At 40.1% G+C, this 15,109-nt stretch overlaps 1 protein-coding gene across 11 annotated transcripts in view; it reads right to left on the reverse strand.

Annotated features, from left to right (window-relative positions):
- Positions 1-15,109, reverse strand: part of FARS2 (phenylalanyl-tRNA synthetase 2, mitochondrial) — a 264,849-nt gene that overhangs the window by 15,155 nt on the left and 234,585 nt on the right. For 5 of the 11 annotated variants that reach the window (XM_080581818.1, XM_080581816.1, XM_080581817.1 and 2 more), the window contains one exon: positions 4,556-4,659. The exons of 1 other annotated variant lie outside the window; for it this stretch is intronic. In XM_080581818.1, coding sequence (XP_080437944.1) covers positions 4,571-4,659 — 89 coding nt within the window. In that variant the 3' untranslated portion in view covers positions 4,556-4,570. Of the gene's footprint in view, positions 1-747; positions 1,071-4,407; positions 4,442-4,540; positions 4,660-15,109 lie in introns of those variants that run through there. 5 more of the 11 variants (XM_080581810.1, XM_080581819.1, XM_080581813.1 and 2 more) reach the window with 4 other exon arrangements.

Genomic DNA, 15,109 nt, shown 5'->3' on the forward strand with positions numbered 1-15,109 from the left:
CATCAAGTATTTATCAGACCATTTGAACAGTTCTGCAGAACCTAGCATCATACCACTACCAAAATTTACTTAATTATAACCTGCAATGAAAAAGTCAAGCAACCCATAAAGTGACTACTGTCTGAAATAGAAGGAGATCCCATTTCAGTTTGGTTTCATTCCTTAATCATCAAGTTTCTGAGCAGACACTGCCCCTAGAAAATAAGATAAGGGAGCTCCTCACCTGGGGAAGGTGCACAGCTCTGAGTGCCTCGGTAAGTGACTCCACTCAGTTCTGTAGGAACAGGGACATCCAACAGGAAAGACTCACCAAAGGCCTAGCATTTGAAGAGACCCAAGTCCAGCCCTAGAGCCACACTCTCTCCTCCTTCTCTGTAGCAGATGAAAGCAATACCCAGGGTCTCCGAAGGTACGAGAGCCAAACTTTGCAAGGTGTACCTCTTTGAAGGTTTCTTGAAGCAAAACCTGCCATTCCTTATTAAGAAAGAGGGAGGGGTGGAAGAATAAAATAGTTTTTCTTCCCTGAGCTAAGCTGTGTCTCTGTTTTGCTTCACTCGTTACACGGACAGAAGATCCTGTCAACCCAGAAATAATGCCAAGTATTTACAGTTTAATGGAACCCAGGGACCAATTAACAACACACAAAACCACCAGGCAGTATATTCCTTATTGTAGCAGGAGGGAAATCTTACATCACTGTTGTTCCCCCCTTACTTAAAATAAAGCACCAGTGCTTTGTCAATGATTTCTCAGTAGTAATGTTTATTATTTGGTAGTTTTGCCATTGCTTATTTATCAATTGTTTTCCATGTGCTAGGTTCAGTCACAGAATCCCTCTTTACTTGTACTCCCCACCCCAAAAAGAAAAAAAGAAACAAGGGGAAAAAAAAAAAGAGAAAGCAACTGTCATTAGGGCTTCAGACTAGCAATGCTAGAACCTGCCCTCAACCCCAAGTTCTCGAACTGCTGATTCTTCAATAGCTTGATGGATACGATGCACTTCGTTCTGTGTTAAAGTCCTCTCCGGGTGACGGTAAACAATACGGTAGCAATGGCTGACCTTCTTTGTCCTACAAAATATAAACCAAAAGAGGAACCATAAATACATGTGCCTACAAATGCAAATACTCGAGGCCGAACACTTACCCTCTGGAGCATTTTTTTATTTGCAGACTAATTTTATTCCTGTTGCTTGAAAATCATCTTAATGCTAAAGTACACAGGCTGGAGAGGTGGGATTGAGCTGAATTTTAATTTTGGCAGAGGATTTTACTGAAGTCCACCTTACATTTCCACTTGTTTTTGCTGTGGGTCCTTCTCTACTCCCACCCTCTGCCAGATATTCATACTGAAAACAAACAAACAAATAAACAAACAAAACAAAACACAAAAAACCAACCAACTTTGAGAGAAACTGCTTGGCCTTCTACATTAAAATGTGCCTCACAACAGGACACAGACCTCTTCTTGGTCACTGCCAGCTCTCCACTAGGAAGTTTAGATAGGAAAAAATAAGAGCAAAAGGGCTGCCTGTGTTACAGGCAAGGTTGACAGAGAGCAAGGCTGAGCAGGAGCTGCCAGCCAGCCCTGTATGAGTTAACTTCAGCTGGGTACTGCGGTGTGTCAGCTTCTTACCAGGGTAAACAAGCCCAGGAGGAGGGCTATGCTAACACCACTGAACTGCTGCTGACACCGTAATTCTCATTTTGGTGCTAACGTGGCAGTCTCTAGGGAGCACTGTGCACACACATTCCCCTCAGACCGGTGGGGCTGGCCGTGACAGATTAAGGAAAACACTGCTCAATCTCCACGTGCTGGCAAACTGTTAGCTAACGCAGAGCATCTCAAGTCTCGCCATCCAGCCTCCAGCACGGAGGAGGGGGCTCCATACACAGCCACAAACACAGAGTAAAGCATTCATTTTTCAGCTGAGGTGCTGTGGGACATTGCCCTCCTGCTCCATGGACAAAATGGTGGATGCACCCTGGCGTGAAGGGAAGAAGCCGTCCTTCCCATCAGTTGCCATGAGGTAGGGCTGCAGCCCTCACAGAGCTGCTCAGGATGTCTTTCCTGTAAAAGTGGCCACAAAAGGAACTGCCAACACCACACACCATGAGGCTGGCCTAGCAAAGCAGGGACAGCCCAGCAAACTCAGGAAGAAACAGGGCATAACATGACAGCAGGCACAAATGTCACCATTTCTTACCCCTTGCTGTGGAAAGGAAAAGGCAAAAGAGACCAGCAAAAAGAAAGAGGGAATGATGGAAATTAAAAATTAAAATATATATATATATTTAACAGTTGCTGAGTTGGGCAAAGACAAGGTAATGCAAAACTAGGACAAACCGATAAACTGAATAAGAGAGAAAAAATCTGTGTGAAGAGAAAGAAAGGCATGTGACAGGCTTGCTGTCTTGCTCTCCATCAAAAATAGGCCAGAGTACATAACTCCTGCACGAAGGGGATATCTCTATAATCGCAGTGCTTGTATTACTGCATTTACATAGCAGATGAGGCATCCTTTTTTTTTGGTTTCAAATGGAGCCCACACAGCTTCTACTTTCAAAAGGTAACCATTGCAGTAAAAGATGGAAAATCTGAGAAGGAAAAATAGAGGGAAACTGGAGATCAAGTACTAGATGGAAGGATCTCCCAGACTAGCAGAAGTTTGCATTTAATGGTGCACAGAGGCATTCATCAAGCTTCAGATCATCTCTTTCCTGGAAATGTTTCAGGTCAGATATCATGTTTATTATGACTACTTGATTAAAACTAAAGTTATATGTGCTCATGTACAAAGATAAATCTCTCAAGATACTCATTTCAACATAGATCCTACTAGAAATAGGCACAGGTAGTTTTTATCTAAGAATAGCTATTTGATACCAACTTTGTCTCATTCAACTTTGTGGGAAGCTTGTCCTGCTCTCACTGGTAGTTTACAACAAAAAGATTATTTCAAATTAAAGCATTTCTCCTTTCTGTGTGTGTGTTCTTTGAAGATGAAGCAAGTTAAATCTGACTAGTACAGGAAAGGGCAAACTACATTTCATGAGATGTTAGCTGACTGCAGTTAACTGCTAAAAAACAGCCAACAGCTTTCCCAAGGTGCAGGATAAACGCTGTAGAAAAGCAATCTTCAAAAAAAGAGGGGGAGGTGTAACTGCAGAGAAAGTGTTGCTCTGCTCTGCTCCACCACTGCAAAGGAGTTGAGAAGAGAGATCTGAGAGAAGCATGGAAATTGAACAAGAGGGGTTTGGCCAGATGCTACACTGAAAGAGAGAAATTGGAGTAAGATTGGGGCTCAATAGAAAAAAAAATAAATCAAAACCAGGCTGGCAGACAACAGATTGTTGTACTTCAGCTTTTAAAGGTGTTACAGCAACCCACCTGAACAAAAAAATTTCCAAATTGATCCGGCTGAAAATCTCTTTAGAAGCTGTACAGTCACAAGCCCGATCCTGAACTCTTGTATATACTGAGAATATATCTCACAATGGAAAACTCAGTACTATCATTTAATGCGATGTGAACACAAGTTTGCTTACCATTTCTAAGCTGTGGTAGGGGTAACAACTACCACTGTTTCTTGACTGGTCGTGGTTAACTGAAGGTAATGATTTCTCTTGTCCCATGTGTTTACATAACCCTCTCCATCCATCCTAGCCAGCAGTTCATCCATGGGCAAATTAAATAGGTCACAACATGATGCAATAGTTTCTTGTGGGCGTTGTGGAAAACAGCATCTTTAGGACGCATTTAAACTGCGAAAGGACAGAGGTCTTACAGAGCAGCACTGGACTGGGGTTTGGTTAGATGTAACTGCAGTTAAGCATTGGATTGCATTACGTGTAATTAATCTAATTGTAATTATAGCCAAACAATGATATAAATGGTAATACATATGGCTGGCTACACATCACTCACATGGTTGGTATGTTATATTTTTCTCTCACCCTTTTAGCTAGAATTAATTGCATCTTTATTACTAATTAGAAATAGTATAAGGGATTAATGATATTTCCATAAAGACAAGCTGTAAGTCTCAGAAAACTTAAGCACTGTTTTCAGAGTAGTATTAACTAACTTTTCAAGGCAGATGGGGACAAGTACTTTTTGGTCTTTTACTCCTCAATACCTACCCTGTCCCTCAAATTAAAATACTAGGCAATGAGATTTATCACTGCCATCAGCTGCGATTGGAAACAATTATTGTCAGCAAATAATACGTTTGCTGATTTCCTTTCTTGATTTGCTTGTGGTCTGCGAGGATGCTCAGAGTCACAGAGTGTTTGCCTACCTTAAAGATAGCTCAGCTCAGCTACTGCATAGTGGACTCTCTCCTGCTTGTCATGCTGCAGCCTGGTGATACAGAAGAAGCAGCTCTCTAGTTCTCCATCCTAAGCAACAGAAAATGTGAGGCTAAAACCGAGAACAGCAGCTTCATCAGGTTAAAAAAAAAAAAGAAGAAGAAGAAGCTTAACGGTGAGTGCATTAAGCTTTATTTACCTAAGCTGCACCTCCAGACAATTCCATGCAGCTTGCAGTCACGCGGACTCCTTCTCTCCCATTAGGCTTTAGCTGATCTCAGTGTCACAAGTCTCCTCTGCACCAGCCTGCGGCTTTCAGGTAATGAAATGCAGTGAATACAGTGAAGTACTGCTCAAAGGGAAAAAGAAGATAGGGATGTATTCTGAGGCCACAGGATTACAGTCAGTGAATAAACACTGAGGTAAAACAATGTCTAACACCCTTTCATGTGTTTTTTGGAGGAAACAGCTTTGCCTCGTGATATTAAGGAGCTGGCACACAGCTTCCTCCGTGTGCTAGAGAACTACTCACTGCCTGGTCAGATTCACTGCATGTGGCCACCCTGAAGGTCAGTGTGTATGTTTTGATGTTTCAGCCTGATAACTGAGCACAGCAAGAAATAAAGGGGCATTGGTCTTCCCGTTGTCCTATAAAATGACCACAAAAGCAACCTGACACTGGATTCAGGGCTAGAATGAAAGGCTATGTTAGGCAATAAAAATTAATAACTGTGCATTATCTTCCCCTGCATGGAAGCTCACTGAATGATGTTTTAAATACAGATTGTCTATAAAGCTGACCCCAGAAGTTACCAATAGCAACACATCTGAACACACAGCCACTGGGCAACCTGCCTCAGTGGCTAGATAAAAGTAAGACATGGGGTCATTTGGTAACCAAAATGTTACCTAAAGAATAGATGTCTGGTATTGGCTCACCTACGTGCAATACTGTAGCAAGAATAATCCCCCATCCTGCACTTGAAGAGGGAGATAAAGGGCATCTGGGAGTTGGAGGGGAAAGAAAAAGCACCGCACTTCTTAACTGTGTTCTACTTTATATCTGTCTTAAAGCACAGAAGCACAAAGACTTCTGTATGGAGGTTAGCCCTGCTCTTAAATGGGTAAGGACAACAGAGAACCAGACATTTTTCTAGAAAGCTGGATTTACTTTGAGGAATAGAAAAGTAGAGATGAGAATCTCCCACAGCATCAAGGAGCAAAAACGAGTACTCTGTCTTTTGTTCTCTGAGCGAGGCACTAAGCAGTACTATTCAGTGTCATATCCATATTGTACATTTTCCTACACAATCTTTTTTGAAATGAAAGACCTATACACACTGTAACACAAGTATTCAAGATTCTTTTCTCTATGTTAATTGAGTGGTGTGAAAGAGGTTCTTCGAGGCTCTCCCAATTCCTGCCACATCAGTTTTCATCCTATATCCCAAAGAAAGATTCATCATGTAGTTACCTTACATAAACCTTCACACAGTACTCAGTGACCACCTACATATTTCAGAGTGATCAGGTCATGCTCTGAGTATGCAGAGAACGGATGAGAAAGGCTTGCTTTCTTTGCAACATTGTCCTGTGAGTTATGATAATGTGCAGGAAATGAAAATACACTCATGTTACTGGAACCGTAGCTGCTGGAGCCATGCAGACAGCACAGCTTTGGCCTTGCATTGTGCATCAAACAGTTCCAGAATGGTTCTTGTTGTAAGCTGAAATGGGGAGAAATACTAAACTGCAAGAATACCAAACACGTAGATGGGTATTCTCAACTCATCCTTGTTTTCTTTAGACATGGAGTCTGACTTCATTTAGAACAGAAAAAACACCTTGAGTATAAGGCAGGTAAAATTCTCCCGCACTGAGCAATCCAGGCCACAGATTTGATGTTCAACCCCTAGTGACACCACAGAAATCTCTTCCATCATCTCACAAAAACACTTTCAGGAAAGCCAATAGAAGCTGAATGCATAGCCATATCTGTCTGTGTTTCCATGTGGTAGTTTCCAACAAGACTAATAAGGAGAGAGCATAGTTTAGATACCCAAGTCAGAAAGAGCCACCTACATTTTTTTCTCTGAAATCTATGAGAAGGAAGACCTTCATGATGCTTGGTAGATTTCAGCCCCAATGCGTGCATGAAACTCATTCGACACAGCTAAAAACTCGCTCTGAAGAATCTGTCCAGCCAAAGCTTCTTCCTTCCCCATTTACTTTTGCTTCTCCACATGCCTGTCTTAAAAAGACAGAAAAGACTTCAGCATCCAACAGCACAGAGAAGATGTAATTACCTTTTCCTTTTTGTTCCATGCTTTCAGACCACGTCCACTGTGATAGTAGGCACAACTCCTAAATGTCATACTATAAATTTTAAATTGACAAATAGCATTCTTTGCTAGGAACCACATCATGGAAAATGGCAAAAGGCTTGTGCTATACACCTTACTGTCAATGGCAAATAATTCAATTACCATGGTGATATGCATGTAGAATATACCCGTAATTTTCTGAACAAAGGCCATTCCCAAAGATGCATTCTCATCAGTCCTTTCAAATGCTAATAATCCATTTCTCTAGAATAGTGTATTGTACACCAAAAAAAAAAAAAAAAAGTGCACTTTAAAAAATGGATGTGTTTTTGTTTAAGGTGACTTTGATGACAGTGAAAGGCACTAGATCACCTCCAGAAGAAAGAATTGGCTTAAACCCACAGAAAGCAGGGAATGGTCATTTCTGTTGCAGAGCTTTTCCAGCCAACACCTGGCAGAAAAATTCAGTTTCAAAAATAGTTCAGGTCAACATAACCGTGTTGAGACCATCAACATTACTTGACCACTGTGGGGTTATTTTTTGTTTGTTTGTTTTAATTTTAAAAGAGATGCATGTTCACTGACATAGAATTGGACCAAAAAGATTGTTATTGTATTTCACAAACTTGAGACTGTAATGGACTTTTTGCTGTTTTCCATTCGGACTTGGTGAAATCTGTGTCTGAATACTCTGAACCTCTGGCCTTTGCATTCATTCTTTCTTTAATATTAAATCATTTTTAAGCTTATCTCTTAATCTAGAAAAAGTGTCAAAATTCTGTTATTAGCCACATTATTGAGAGAAATAAAGAGCACGGTATGGGATGCAGTGGCAAAGCACATAAATAACACCTGCTATTTACGTTAATGGAAGTTAGATGAAAAATGCAAGTGCTCAAACTTTTTCAGCTTCTCAGTCATTAAGACACTGTCATGTAGCCTTAAATAGGATCTAACCCATTGTCATTATGGCTTATGTCAAGTATGAACCCATTGTATATCATGACTTTCCTTTTCTACCTAAATCTGTCACCTAATTTCTTACATGCCAGAAGAGACACAGCTATATACTGAAAAAATGTTTCACAAGCATCACCCAGAGTAGGAAGTCTCTTGGCTGTTAGATGCATTCACTAAAAGTTAATTGAAACAATTTGACCAATTATTTGTGCTTTGGCTCAGCACTTTGGCCTCCAGCTACCTTTTCTCATTTCAAGAGGCCACCTTGGCCTGTTGAATGCCAGCAGAAGAAGAACTAATGTGAGGGTGGGTGCAGGGCTTTTTTCCATCAGCTCCCAAGCAGAAGGAACTCTTGTAAATGGAGCAAGTTACACAAAAAACCTGAAAGAATATTTCCCTGTGCACTGTCATAGCTGTCTCAGTAACCAGCCAACAATACAGTCAACCCATCTCAGATCCAAGCACTTCCCATTAAAGAGCTCTTAAGCCTCACAGCGCCAAAAGTAATGGAATCCATTACATTCAAGCAATGACAAAATACCACTAGTGTGAAGTATAGGAAGAACAATATCATTCTCCATTATACCAAAAGAGTATCTGAAGTCCCCATAGGATCACAAGCTAACCATGACACAGACTTCTGCTGCCATGGAAAAGCAGAAAAAAATTGCAAAGCTGTAGGGTTTGGGATTGGTGTTTTTGTCTCTTTTTTTTTTTTCTTTTTTAACACAACTCATTGATTCCTTGAAGAAAGCAATGATCAATGGTTGTAAAGCAGGTGTAAAACCAGTTCTCAAGGGTATGGATTCCAGTATCAGTGCTTGTCCTTCTCCAATCTCCCTCTCTTTGGGAAAAATATTTATCAAGCACAGGTGACAAAATTCCCATCATATCTGATCCATACCAACACTAAGGAATTAATTCCACAGAGATTCAGATTGGGAAGTTCCCTTACGGAAATTTTGCTCTCTCCAATCACACCAGGCCTCTTCAGTTTCTAAGGGCCCACCACTCCATCTAGTGAGTCAGTTCAAAATCCTGCTCTAAATCCAGGAAGATTCAAGAATAGGCTAGAGGCTGAATATCTTCAAGACTTGCTTTGCTGTCAGCATAGTAACCCTGGAGCACTCATCACGCCAGAGAGATGCAACTTTATGTACTTTTAATGGAATGAGTCTCTCAACTTACCAAGGCTGAGGCTTTCAGGAATAAAAGGAAGCCCTGCAGTGGGCATGCACACAAAGATCAGAATGTGTGCAAGTCATTGTGGCTCAGAATATGATAAAATAAACCTACTTTTTCTTCAGGGTTATCACTATGACAGATCCAAGGACTGCACAGGTGGAATACAGATAGGAAAAAACACACATTCTGATACAAAAACACACATACAAAATCCAGCGAAATAACTGCTACCCATTGCAGTGGCAAATGAGAAGGTTGTTTGGTAAAATATTTGGGACATTTAATTATGTACTAAACATAGAAAAATAATTGGATGCTGAAAATAAGAGAAAAAATGCTAGTCTCAGCATCACACAAGACAGAACACCTGTTCTGTATCCAGCACAGAGTTTTGTATAGCTTCACTTTCCCTACATTTAACTGCAAAGGTTCAGTGTCAAATGCTTTTCAATGTCTAATCATATTTTCACCAAAATAAAATACAAGGGGTAATACTTTCTGTTATTTTTTTTATTGAAATTTGACAACTATAGGCTAAATCATTTGCCATTCCAGCAACCAAAAGAACGAAATAACTCAGTTTGGATACTGTGCCTACACAGCACTGTGTGGTTCAGAAGCCATGGCAAGTCTATATCACCCATGAGAGGCCAAGGCCAAAAATTCCTATGATGAATCACGCCGCTCTCTAGAAAAGAAACTCGGTTGACACAGCTGATGAAGAATCAGAGAATACTGAGAACAGAAGCATGCAACACCTGAAAGTCCTTGCAGCACTGACAGCTGAAGTGTTTTGACTGCTAGCCAGCAAATAATATCAAATTCTCACAGAAGAATGTACATTTTCAGGGAGTAAAAGAACAACTAATCAACATACTTTCTGTCACTGCTGGCTCTCCCACTTTTTCCACGTTTCTCCTGACATCCTAAATCACAAGTAATTTAAATGGAGAATGAGGCAGCTCTGGCAGCAATAGGCTCTGTGGATCTGGCAGAACTCCATGACTTAGACAGGACAGCGCACTGCCTTCCAGCGCAACTGGCTAGCACTGGAAAGGGTGAGGGACAACCTGCTTGCAAAATGTACTGTTGGAAGATGCACTGCTTTTGCAGAGTTGTGCTTCTTGTGTGAAGATACTATATTTACCTCCCCCTGAGACACAGCATGCAAGTAAAAGGAAGGAAGAGGGTTTGGTCTTACTTCTGTCAAACAGAAATATTTAATGGTTCTGTCACTGGTGATTAGTCACAACAGTATCACCCAAAAGTTTCCAACCATTGGCAACTGAATTGCCATCTGGAAGCACTACAGAGTGACAACCTATCTCAATAAGTTGAACAAATCCAATGCGAGAGGTGAATTTGGCGTCTTTCAAACGTTATCTGAAATATTTATAATAAAAATGTTAAGTGTGATACCTTTTCAGTTCTTCTGAGTGAAAGATCAAAGAAGAGAAGTATAAATATTTAGCAGTTTTTTCCCCCAACTACATGTTAATACTAAAGGCTACAAAAAAGTATTACTAAAAATAACATTGCTGTCAAATTAAAGTATATTTCATAATCGAGTAAAAAGGGAATTTATATGAAAATTTTAAACAATTCATTCTCCTAAGTAATGAAGATGGATTGGAGTGACAGCAGGTTCAGAAACATCTCTGTTGAGCACTCAGAAATCAGGGTCTACAAAGTTAGGTGGCAGACAACTGCAAGGACTGAATGTTGTTTCATGTATTTATGTAGATTTCATCATTGAGATTACTAGTTTTGTCCTCACCACACTCAGGAGCTAGGTGGTTAAGATGGAAGAAACAGGAAGAGAGAAGCTAACAGGACAGAAGGATCTTTAAAATCAAGAGTAGAAGTGGAGAGAAATCACTCGCCCTTTTCGGATAAAAGCAACAAATTAAAATCACCTGTCCCCCCAGGCAGCCTGCAGCATTCAAAGACAACTTTAAAACATTCACACCTGTGTGTGTGCAAGTACAGGGGGTACTCAATAGGCCTGCTTACACAGTATCTGTTAAACCTAGTGGAAATTTTGCAGCTGCTCCACAATTACGTGTTGTTTATTACCTCCTTCCACTCCATATGTTATTTTTCTCTCAGAATTGTCAGGTTTTATGAGTCCTAATCCGTCTAACTGGATTTGTTTCGGAGATATAGAAATTCCCTACTTTCCCTCCCTGAGGGTAGTTTGGTTTCACACAGTCACAAGAAACCTGTTCTTATTGCTTTTTTGACAGTTGCTGCCCTGGGAAGACAACTCAGAAAAAGTCCTCAAAGTAAGGACGACTATTGGCCAGCAGATTAAACTGCTGTTAACACACAAGAAAACCGCCTGGCTGTTAAAGAGGTTAAACAAACAAACAAAAACGACCAACCAACGAAAAAGCCCTTGCTGGGTCCCATCTGCATGGATAATACACTTACACCACCATGTACAACAAAAAGCCTGTGTGTTATAGGTGAGGCTTGCTTGGTTATTTTGAATATAATGGGGGGGGGGGGGGGGGGGCGGGAATGTCAGAGCTGTACTGAAAATAGCTAAATGAGGACAACATGTAGCAATCAAGTGCACTGGCCAGAACTTCTACAGCTGTCAAAATGAGCATTACTTTGGAAAACTCTAACTGCCATGTTTGGCATCTATATCATTAATGTTATGCCTACTCTTTGTGAAGAAAAAACTGTGAGCAATGATATGATGCTTGCAATGTGAATACCTCTTATGATAAGATTGTATGAGCATCACATAACAAAACACCATGTGGGCATGTAGACTAAAAGGTCAGGGCACAAAATGAGATGCTTCATTAGTAAGCACAATGAAATTATTGGTTTACTACTCCAGAAAGGAAAGAAAACCATTCATACATTGCATTAGAAAGATCAAAATACCGTTTTTCCTAAGACTTTGCAAAAAAAGGGCACCTGATCCTCTGACTAGCAGGAATTAATACCAGCAAAGAAGGAATAAGATTTCAGCCCAGAATAGGGAATACACAGGGAGCACTAGAGTAAATCAAATGTTCTTAAATTGTCCAAGCCTGATGAACTTTGCCCTAAGATACTTTAGGAATGAGTGGGAGAAATCTCAGAGCTGTTGTCAGTTGTCTTTGTGAGTTCATAGAAGGCAAGTAAGGTACCAAATATTTGGAAGAGGTCAAACAGAGTGTTTATTTCTGAAAAAAAAAAAAAAAAAAAAAAACACAAAACAAAACCAACCACTAGAAATCCAGGGGAGCTCTAGACCAGCTGTTTTTACTTCACATTCCCAGACAGACTCTGGTGCAGATAACCAAACCACTTGTAAGCACACCAATGATATAAGACAAAAAAAAAAAAAAAACACACAAAAAAACAGAAGACATGGAAATATCAAGCAAATCCAGCCAAAAAAATCTGATTTCCCTCTATAAAGGGGTAACAGGCTAATAGAGCAATAATCAATAAATATATCAATAAATTGCAGGAAGAAGCAAAACCATGGTGGTGCAAATGTACATGTAGGGGTGTGTATGTGAGTACTGCATATATCTTCACAGTGTGCTAAACCAGATAAGAGAAAAAGGTTTAGAATTAATAATCCATAAAATATGGAAAAAAAAAATTAAGAAGCTGCAGACATCAAAAAACATTGGGAAAGATATTTTAAGATTATAACAAAAAATGTGAAAAAGAAGAAAAATACTAAATACAGTTGACAAAATTAGGTAGTACAAAATTTGTCTTCATAAATGTTTCACCTTGGAGGGAGCTGCATGAAGGTAGATGAGCAAACTGGTAATCAACATGATTGCTACTAAAAGGTGATATCCCAAACAGCTGGAGGAGCTGCCAATAAATTGTTGCTTCTGGAAGCAGTCATCCATAGTTCATAACCAAATGTGAAGGATCCTTCTTATAGAGTTCTTCATCCTAGCTCCCGTACGATGGAATATTTTCATTAATGGAATAGGCAATGTGGCAGAAGTGTTTGTTAACCAGCAAATTACATTAAGCTGGGTAAAACAGAAAATATTTTTGAGGACAAGATTAGAATTCAGAATAATCTTGACAAATTGGAAAAGCTGAAGGACATGATTCGATCAGCACAAGTGCAAGCCTCTGTAAGTTGCACTCACGGAGGATGGGAAACAACTGTGTAACGAACAATCCTGCACAAAGGATGTAAAGACAGCACAGAATCACCATCTGAAGGTGAATCAGTGATGTTTCTGTGCTGCTTTCAGCTAAGCAAACAGTACTCTGGATGAATTGTAGGAATGCAGACAGAGTGACATTCTTCCACTCCACTCTATTCAACACCACTATTGGCTCTGCTGAGGTACACTTTCCACACCTCAAGAAAGATGTGAGGCAACTGGAGGGAGATCTTTGGGGAGCAACGAGAATAAGCAGATGTCTGGATAACAGGAATTATAAGGAAAAACTGAGAGAATGTTGGTTGCTCAGCCTAAAGAACAGAGAACGTGGAAACACCCTTCAAATACACAAAATGCAGAGTTAGGTAATAACCTGTTCATCAACATTTAAAAGGGCAGGAGAAGAAAGTGATAGGCTCTAATTGCAGTAATGTTTTGCTTGAAAATTTGCTTGGAAAGGCGGTGTAGTCCCTTATTGCTGGAAATCTTTAAGGACTGGTTATACAAGTGTCTGTCAGGAATGCTATAAGTAGAGCTGATCCTCCTTTGGAGTGGGAGGATGAACTACGTGGCAATACTCTTCAATTCTCTAGCATAAAATGTAACAGTCTTTAAAATGCAGGAAGTTAACCTGAGTAGCAAAGATAGCTCCAAACAAATACGCATCATGTGTTTGTTTATCCCATTGCATTAAAAGGAAATGGGAAAAAAAAATGGTTCAGGAAGCCAAGCAGGTAGGAAATGGAAACCATTGCTATCATATGTTGCAAAAGCAATCTGTTACAGACACCACATTCCCAGGAAATAAAGCAAGTAGGGAAAGCTTTTGAAGGGGACAGCAGAGACTGACAGACTGAGAAGGGAAACGAATTCTCTGAAAACGATGCAACCTCTCTAGGCCAGCAACCCTTTCATTAGTGTTATAGACCACTGCTGAAATACAACAGACAGGAAAGCGAAGTGCTGCCAAGTTACTTTTCAGTGCCTAGAGCCAATGGAAAAAAACAAAACAAAACAAAACAAAAAAACAGAAAAGTCCACTCTGTAAGACAGTAACCCAAAGGGAGAATGTCACTCAGCTGTTTGTCTCCTTTGTTTCAGGGCTGAGAGATGCCTTAGGAAAGCTCTAAGGAACAGCCAGAGAATATGCTGTATATCCTTGATACACTGAACTGAAGCTTTCCCTTTTACGTTTTTCTGGTTTTATAACAAGAACTTAACCCTTTGCTTTCAGCCATCTGAATTCACATTCAAACCCAGACAATCTTAAACTGAGAAGGACAATGTCTTTCTTCTAACAAAACAAACCTGCAAACAAGCCTGCTGGAAATCTAAAACCGAAGGCAATTTGGCGAAGTCAAGGGACTAGGATACATCAGAGACACCAGTCCATGAATGAAGGCTGGCTGGCCCTGATGAGGACAGCTACTCTGGCAATGATAGCCTTTCTACATAGAAGCTGATTAACCTCATGTCTTGTTGGAGGTAGAGAAACTGAAAAATAGAGAGGAAATGACACGTCCAAGGACATACTACTGATCAGCTGATCTCAAAATAGGAATACGTAGAAATGTAATAGAAATCTCATCTTCTGGAGCCTCAATATATTGCTCTGAATAATCACCATGCCTTCCTTGTCTTTATACATGTTATCCTGCTTCCCCATCTTCATTCACTCTTGCTGTTCTGTATTCACTTATTGTACCTCTTCTCTCTATATACAATAGCTGCAAGGAAAGAGCTGCCTTTAAATTTCTCTATCAACATTGCCTTTTACAGTAGGGAATAAGAGGCCATGACTCTGCTACAAAGAAAAACAACCCCATGTACCTGTATAAGAATACATGCATGTAAACATATATATACATTCATAGCCATTGCTGCAAAGGCTAGTCTTCTAGTAACCTTTGAAAGTTTGCTTGGACTGATAAGATCACTGGCTTCACAGTAATCTTGATGTTTACTAAATCTTTCTCAGGGATAAAATGTTGATCTCATAAAAGTTCCATTGCATGTGCTCTTCTGTTACTACATGAAATATGAAGTTGCCAAGGAACAAATAAATTATTTATGACTTATGCCTGTACAGTAACAAAGAATGGCTTAATGGGGGCATGTACCACTTTGAAAGTACTGCAGGCTGTTGTTCCCTGAACTGGAGACTCTCTTAAACAGGGTTTAG

Source organism: Anser brachyrhynchus (genome assembly GCF_964034855.1).
Source record: "Anser brachyrhynchus genome assembly, chromosome: 2".
Classification (NCBI taxonomy): Eukaryota; Metazoa; Chordata; class Aves; order Anseriformes; family Anatidae; genus Anser; species Anser brachyrhynchus.